Source organism: Pteropus medius, unplaced genomic scaffold (genome assembly GCF_902729225.1).
Source record: "Pteropus medius unplaced genomic scaffold, Ma_sr-lr_union100, whole genome shotgun sequence".
NCBI lineage: Eukaryota > Metazoa > Chordata > Mammalia > Chiroptera > Pteropodidae > Pteropus > Pteropus medius.
The window spans coordinates 267,884-276,108 of NW_024348532.1; the positions used below are offsets into that span (position 1 = coordinate 267,884).

Here is an 8,225-nt window from a genome sequence, read left to right on the forward strand (position 1 = left end):
GAGCAGTAACGGGGTCTGACTCCTCTCTGTGGCCCCAGAATCGCGCAGCAGAGTCTGGCACATAAGCGGTGCTAATTTTTTATTTAAAAAGTTTAATTAATGAACACAACCGGTTACAGTTGCCCCAATTCCAACTTTTTCCACAGCGCTGTGGGGTTGGGACAGTCACGCAGGGGCTCCCACCTCGCTCCTCTTGTTAAGGGTGTAGTTTTGGGCAAAGATATGCTAACGGCCAACTTCTGCTTCTGTAATCTGTTTGCTTGTTTGATGTTAACTAGGGTGTGGTTAATCTGTTTGCTTGTTAAACCAGGGTATGGTTCTAGGCTTTATAAGCTGCCTCTTTGGGGAGCTCGGGGCTGATCTCCTCGAATCCTGCGTGGTAGAGAGTCAGTCACTGGCCGGCTAATAAAGGCTCATAATTCATCTCAATTGGCTCCGTGGGTCTTAGAATTGATCACGCCACAACGCTCTCTTCCTTAAAAAGGGCTCTGCCTCTGACTTTCTGATATTGCCTCACTTCCTGGAAGTAGATTTAAGAAGCTTGAGCCCTGGCTCCTGCTCTCGCTCCTGCCAGATCTGCCCACCATGGCCCTGGTGTTGATCCTCCAGCTGCTGACCTTCTGTGAGCCACCTCAACCCTTTCTGCTTGGGTCCCTCAGGCACAGAGAGGCAGGCTCTGGGACTCAGATACTTAGAGGGGGAGGTGGGAAGCAAGGGATAGGATTACTGGGTCTGCCTGAGGGCAGGTGCAGGGTGATCAGGCAGCTAAGGGTTCAGAACTATACCCAGAATAACAGGAGAGGACTGGGGCCCAGACCCTTGAGCCCTAAAATAAAGAGGACACAGGGGTCCTGAATTCCTGGTTTCCTGGAAGAAAAGGAAGTTGGGGCAGGATTCTCTGGCTTTTTGAGGCCGGAGAGGGCCAGAGACCTGAACTCCTGGGGACTCTGCTGTGGGAGGGGAGATGAAAGCCAGAAAAACCTGGGTCCCTGGGAAAGGAGGGAGCTGGGGCCCAGACCCCTGAAACCCAAGGATGAGAAACTGTGAGCCCAGATTATTGTTTTCTGGAAAAGATGGAGTCCAGGAGCCTGAACTTTTGGGCACAGGGGCCCCAGGGGTCTGAGTCCAGACTTCTGGTTTCTTAAGTAGGTGGAGATTAGATGTTTGGATTTATGGCTCCTGAGAAAGGAGAAAGTGTGGGCAAAATTCCTGTATCCCAGAGGAAAGAGGGCCTACGGATTTAGATTCCTGGGTTACCAGTAATCCCAGAATAACAGGAGAGGAGCTAGAGACCTAAGCTGGAACCCCAGTTTTACCATCTTATTCATTTATAACCTTGAACACACTATTGCATGCTAAGACTCAGTTTCCTTCTCTGTGAAATGGGCTGTTGTGAAGATTTAATGGAGCTGGTAGCAGCCTAGGGCTTTGACAAAACCAAGCCCCCTAAACCTTCTACAGGGCCACTATGTCACGCAGACATCACTATGACTGGTGAGTAACAACCCCCATCTATTCTTTTGTATGTTGCTGACATCTCATTTCCACCTATTCAGATTTTATTTTGGTGCCCGCCCTCCTCTTCCTTTATTTCTCTCCTTTCATCTTCACTCCCTTTAGTAACCAGTATAGGTTAGCAGTGAAGACTATGAACTTTATGGAGCTAGAGACCTAAGCTGGAACCCCAATTTTACCATCTTATTCATTTATAACCTTGAACAAACTATTGCATGCTAAGACTCAGTTTCCTTCTCTGTGAAATGGGCTGTTGTGAGGATTTAATGAAATCACCTGTGAAAAGTCCTTGGTTCAGAACTTGGCATAGCACAGGGTTCAGGAGATGGGGTTTCTGGCAATGCTAATTATTCCCCCATTTGGAAAGTAGTATCCTCCACCCCGAGACAGCCATACATGTCTCTCTAGGCTTTCCTATGGGTGAGGCCGCCACCCCAACACACACACACACACACACACACACACACACACACACACACACACTCTTGCTACGCTCCAACTTCAAATAAGAACCACCTGGAGAACCATTAATACCTAAGCTATCAATCTATTTTAAACTATTTTTAAATGACAAAGCTAATATAGATTCATGGTTTTAAAAATTCAGTCATTACCAAAGGACCCATACAGCCTCTTTCTTCCCCTTCCTCATCTTCCTTAAATAATCTCTGAATCCTTACAAAAAATTTCCAAGCACTCAAACATTCATTTATGTATTTATGTACTTCTTGGTTTCCTGGCCAAGGCAAAATTGATATTTCATGATTCACAATGTTCTGCATCTTACTTTTCTTCACTTTACCATTTCTCTTTTTAAATGCTTTCCAGCATTTGTCATTGTGTGGCAAGATGCTAGTTGATTCATTTCTCTTGATGTATTTTTAGGTTGTTTCTAATTCCAGCCCCCTTCCCCGCCAACCAGTGCTGCAATGAGTCCTGTATGAGCTTTTTGGGCACCTGTATGTGCCTTTGCCTAGGGTGCAGATGTGGGATTATGGGGGTTGTTGGTCACACCTTTGTGTGTCTTGATAGAAACTGACAAATTGCCTTCTCAAAAAGTGCATTTAAGTGCACCTAAGTGCCTGTTTCACTTCATCTCCACCCAAGAGGAATATTAACCAGTTTTAATTTTTGACAGCCTAATAGTCAAAAATATCTCTCATTTTAATTTTTTTTATTTTTTTTTTTTATGATTACTATTACTGAGTCTGAACAACCCTTCCCACCACCACCAAATGTGTTTTGGTCAATGAGGCTTCCTGTTCTTTGAATTGCCTAGTCACATGTGTTACCCAACTGGATTTCAATTGGTTTGGTCCTAGGATTTCTTTCTACACTCTTAATCGATGTGATTTATTTCTGCCAGTGCTGTCATTTGCCTTCTAGCTTCATTTGTCTTTTCTCGTATGCAACTTGCAAATGTTGAAGGGGTCAAATTTACTAACCTTGTTCCTTCTGGATTTTTCATTTTATATTTTAAGACAGCCTTCTCTACCCCCTAGACAAATACATTTTCCTATATTTTCTTCAAATACTTTTATTGTAAAAAAAAAAAAAAAAACTCAGGTAGGTAATTAATCTGGAATTTGTTTGGTGGGAGAGTGTGAGGCCGAGATCCAACATATTTTCTCCCAAATAGACAGCAAGTTTGGCAACTATTGAGACATGTTGGATATGTTACAAATATTCTGGAGAGCAATTTAAAATCCCAGGTTTCTGGGACCCTGCCCCTTGATATGATGTTTAAAGAATGTAGAGGAAGTCGCCTTGCTCTTTCTCAGGAGTTGACACCTTGCTCCTGTGCTCTGCAATTAGTTTAGACAAAGCCCACAGGAGTCCAGTGCCTCCTCTCTTTTACAAAGAGGGAACCTAGGCTGAGAAGGGGGCTATGATTGCCTCCAGGTTATTCTCTTCCCACCCCCACTCCTCCTGCACCTTCTTGGGCTCCAGGAAGCCTGAGGACCCAGGCCGCCCATTTATTCAGTCCCCACAGCCTCATACCCCAAGCCGTGGCTGGGGGCTCAGCCAGCTGCAATTGTGATCCCTGGAGTCAACGTGACCTTGAGGTGCAGGGCACCCCAACCTGCCTGGAAGTTTGCACTATTCAAGTATGGAGAGATCACCCCCATGCTGTATCGGGTTGTGTCCGCGGAGCTGGCAGAGGTCTTCCTGGAGGAGGTGACCCCAGCCCAGGGCGGCAGTTATCAATGCAGATACCAAAATCCAGGCTGGGCGCTGGGTGTCTGGTCCCACCCCAGTGATGCCTTGGAACTGCTGGTGACAGGTGAGGTCTTGGGGGAGAGGGAGAAGGGACACAGGAGTGGGGTGAGGGATGGGAGTGGAGGGACAGAGACACACAGGCTTCTATAATGACACAGAAGAAAGAGCGAGAGAGTGAGAGGACGCGCAACGGGGATGATTCTCAACCAGGGACAATTGTGCCCTCCCAGGTGACCTTTGGCAAGATCTGGAGACATTTCTGATTGTTCTGACTAGGGAAGGGTGTGCTACTGGCATTCAGTGCACAGAGAGCAGACATGCCTAGGGTAGTCCCCACCCCCACTCCACACAACAAAGAATTATCCAGATTTATCCAGAATGTCACTAATGCAGAAGTTGGGAAACGCTGGGAGAGACACAGAAACGGAAGGAGAAAACATCAGGAGACACTGCCACTGAGATCCAGGGAGACTGAAATACTCTCGGCGAGGGGTGAAGACAGACACACAGAGAATTTTAGGAGCAGGCACAGAGGAGAAAAGGGATGTTCAGGGTGGGGAAGAAAAAGAGAGGGAGGAGAGCGAGAGAGGACCCCCGAGCCCACCCGCGTGCTCATCCTCCTCCCTCGCAGATGAGCTGCCCCGCCCATCGCTGGTGGCGCTGCCCGGGCCGGTGGTGGCGCCTGGCGACAACGTGAGCCTGCGCTGCACTGGCCGCCTGCGGGACATGCGGTTCGCGTTGTACCGCGTGGGCGAGGCAGTGCCGCTGCAGTACCACAACTCAGAGCGGCCCTGGGCTGACTTCCCGCTGCCTCGCGCCAGCGCCCCCGGCACCTACAGCTGCTACTACCACACGCCTAACGCTCCCTACGTGCTGTCGCAGCGCAGCGAGCCGCTGGTCATCAGTTGGGACGGTGAGGGGCCCCCACCCTCCAGCACCTCCTCCCTCAGATTTGGGAGTCCAGGCCCCCAGCCGCATCCCTCAGACCCGGGAGTCAAGGTTCCCCCTCCCATCGACCCACCTCAATTTTGAGGGTATTGGGTCCCCAACTCGCCCCGAGGTTAGAGACCATGAGGGTGGGGTCGAGATTTCCGGTGGGGTCACAGACCTCCTCTGTTCCTGCTGGTCCCGCAGGCTCGGGCTCCTCCGACTACACCCTGGGCAACCTCATCCGCCTGGGGCTGGCGATCCTGGTCCTCATCTCCCTGGCCACGCTGCTGGTTCTGGACTGGCGCAGTTCCTGCTAGTCCCCCAGAAGACTGGATCTAGACACCTGCTGAGTGAGAAGACTTCTCAGATGTAGAGAAGCAACAGGGACCGCGGATTGGCCTGGCCCTTCCAGGGGCCCCACAGCCCTCCGGTCCCGCCAAGACCAGCTTCGCGAGTAATGATAGCCTTCGTACTCCGAGCTCTAGCTTCCTTCTAGGCCATTTTTCCAGGATCTCCCGGATCAGTGGGAGGTGGTATCAGTGCTCAAGGCTTCCTAGACAGAAGACCTGGGTTCGAATCCTAGTGCTGCTGCTCATCCACTGTGGAATGTTAGGAAAATGACTTTCCGCAAGCTTCCCTTGCGTTGGCTGTAAATGGGAGCACTGAAGATACCCACTTCGTAGGATCGTTGTATAATTAAGTAGACAACACACACGAAGCGTTTAAAACAGTGACTGACCCATAGCAAATGCTCATTAAATGTTGGCTACCATATAACAGCGATTTCTACCAAAATCTCAGGACTCAAATGAGGTTCGTTTTTTCCGATTGCGCATGCTCCAGCTCAGCTCTCCTTTTAAGCGACTTATTCCCCATTGTGACATCACGCTCAGTCACCAAGCAACCGTCTTAAATGCCTCCTCAAACCTTCCGCAAAGGTAAACCAAAATAGACCAGACATTCTTTCCTAATTACAGCTTCGTTTGCGTATGGCTGTCGTTTCTTGAGTCGTCAGTATCATTAAGCTGGGGTCTGTTGCCAAGGCAACAGCAAGTGGAGCGTGTGCAGTAGAGCTGCGACCTGGGCATCATAAACTCCACTTGGTCTGCTCTCCACTGTGCTCTTGGCTGCCCTCATAGTTGTGCTAAAAATAACGCGAACCATTCCACCTTCTAGCCTGTTTGCTCTTCCTATCTCTCTTCCTCGAAGGCCTGGCTACATGCACAGTTTCTTCTCAGTTAATTATTAAGTTCTGTTTTTATCTGGTGAATCTTGATGTCTTTCTCACCCATATATGCAGTTTCTGTCTCTAAGCACTTTCTGTTGCTTAACTCGCATATGTTCCTTTCTTGATTTATAACTAAGTTTGGTGGCACATACATCCTCCTCTCTTCTATTAAAATTTCCAACTTCCTAGCTCCCCTCTTACCATTTTATGGAGAAGAACGCGGCTTCCAATTTTTGGACAGCCGCAGCGCCCTCACCCCCTAGCTGGGCAATCTATGGAACTTCCTCAGTTTTCAATGTGAAACAGGAAGCTAAACATATCCACCTAGAGCAATCTATGGAACTTCCTCAGTTTTCAATGTGAAACAGGAAGCTAAACATATCTACCATGTCAGTTCTAGAGAGAAATAAGCAAAATAACTTGTCTGCAACACATGGAAAGAGATCATTAAAACTTTAATCAGCACCTTTAACTTTTTATCCCTTTTCCTGGGGAGACGACATAGAGTAAGAAGCAAGGTTTACATTGCAACCCTATACACACATCCATTTATCTCTATAAACCAAAATTCAAGTTCCAAGACGCAGTATTTACTCTATACAGATGCACACTGATACTTTCTATTTTGTTCAAAATGATGCCTTCTCTGATGTTACAACCCCCACGCCTAACACGCATGTGTGCACACACAGGACCACACACCTGGTTTGCAGGTGGATAAGCAATATTTATTGGTGTGTGCGTTTATTTCAGAAACTGACCTAAACCAGGACTTGTGTAAAGATTGGGAACTTTATAAAATGAGTAAACAGTATAAAATGATGTTATTTCAACGCCCAGTTCTCTTCGTGTGTGAGATTAGGGTATTCTAGTATGGGATTAAGCAGAACTGAAATCTGAAGTCAAAATAGCCACCTGTGTGCACTGACTTGATGAATAGATGGAGGGTGTGGGGAGACTCTGAAAGGAAGTTTCTGGGATTGTTCTTAGTACCAATGTGGGACCCTGGCAGAGGATATCCAGGGCAACCTCCACTCCCACCCCAGAGCACATGTGGGTGTGGGAGATTACGGGTGAAAAGGGACCCAGTTAATGAAGAGGGAACCCTACCTGGATGGGCTTGCAAAGTCATCAAATACAATCTGCCCACTTTACAGATGGAAAAGTGGTGAAATAGAGAGTGGACATGAAGTTCCCTCAAAGTCATATGGGAAGTCAGTGCCACACCAGGGAGGCTGACTCCGAGTTTGTACTTCAACTTGGCTCCATCTATTCACTTGCTCATTCATTCAATCATTCAATTACTCATCTACTTACTCTTTGATTTAGTCTGTCATCTATTTCTTCATTGATTCTCACCCTTATTTCTTTCTATGCATCCATCCCTTTCCACTGCTCTCATTTGCCCATCTACCTATCCTTTCATTTGCTCTTATTCATCATTCATTCATTCTCACATCCGTTAATCCATTCTTCCCTTCATTGATCAAGTAAGCAATTTATTAATCTACTCACCTATTCATTTACTTAGTCAATATCCATCAATATATCCATGCATTTATCTATGCAATATATCCCAATAGCAGTTTACCCCATGACTAGCACAAGGCTTGGTAGAGACCAAGCATTCAATGAATGCATATTGAATGAATCGTAGCTATAATATGAATTTCACTCTCTACCATTTATCATGTCTCCATACAATTTTGCCAGGTGATCCACATGTTATTCAAGGTCATCAGCGACAGCCCTCTGAGACATGTACAATTCACCCTGGGAACTCAGAGAGTCTGTGTGCTTAAACTGTTGGGTTTCTTCATCCCCCTGATTCTGCCTCTGAAAAACAATAAAACTGTCTTCCAGTTTGTTGAGTCAAGTCTTGTGGATTTTACTAGTTTTCATCTCCTGTCTTACTTTCACTTTTAAATGAGAAAGACAAAGGAGAATGTTTAACATTCAACAATTGCAAAGCCACTGATGCTTTCTGAGGCAGTGATGCCTTTTATTTATCACCCATAAAGGCTCAGAGTTCCCAAGATGTCCCTAATGAGACTGTGACACATCTGGCACAATCTCCTCTTTCTGTCTCCTCTTGCCAGGTTACCTCTGATTGTCTTCTAGGTCTCAGATTAGATGCTGTTTCCTCTGAAAACTCTTGCCTGACCCATTCGTGCTTCCTTAGTGCCTCATCGCACCCTAATTGAGTGCTCGTTGTCCTGTATTCTGATCCTCTGTCTCCTAGACCTGACCACAAGCTTGTCTAAGGGACCAGGCTGTTTTATTTCTACATCCCCAGGGCCTGGCACATAGGTCATAAGGACCGTGCCCACTG

The 8,225-nt window shown here is 47.0% G+C and overlaps 1 protein-coding gene across 3 annotated transcripts; it reads left to right on the forward strand.

The window, feature by feature from the left end:
- Positions 1–524: 524 nt before the first annotated feature.
- OSCAR (osteoclast associated Ig-like receptor) lies at positions 525–5,641 on the forward strand. Of its 3 annotated transcripts, none has more exons than XM_039879881.1 (5): positions 525–622; positions 1,462–1,494; positions 3,500–3,799; positions 4,367–4,648; positions 4,870–5,641. In XM_039879881.1, the coding sequence occupies exons 1-5, from the start codon at positions 586–588 to the stop codon at positions 4,980–4,982; spliced, it is 765 nt and encodes a 254-aa protein (XP_039735815.1). In that variant the 5' UTR covers positions 525–585; the 3' UTR covers positions 4,983–5,641. The 3 variants fall into 3 exon arrangements, with proteins under 3 accessions (XP_039735815.1, XP_039735817.1, XP_039735816.1); XM_039879883.1 differs by having other exon boundaries at positions 559–622; positions 1,361–1,494; XM_039879882.1 differs by having other exon boundaries at positions 559–622; positions 1,399–1,494.
- The last annotated feature ends 2,584 nt before the right edge of the window (positions 5,642–8,225 follow it).

What these genes read in the sequence shown, in the direction of transcription:
- OSCAR (XM_039879881.1), top strand. Translation starts at nt 586, where the DNA reads ATGGCCCTGGTGTTGATCCTCCAGCTGCTGACCTTCT. An exon ending in CTTGGAACTGCTGGTGACAG is followed by an intron (nt 3,800 to 4,366) that starts GTGAGGTCTTGG and finishes CCTCCCTCGCAG; the next exon opens with ATGAGCTGCCCCGCCCATCG. An exon ending in GCTGGTCATCAGTTGGGACG is followed by an intron (nt 4,649 to 4,869) that starts GTGAGGGGCCCC and finishes CTGGTCCCGCAG; the next exon opens with GCTCGGGCTCCTCCGACTAC.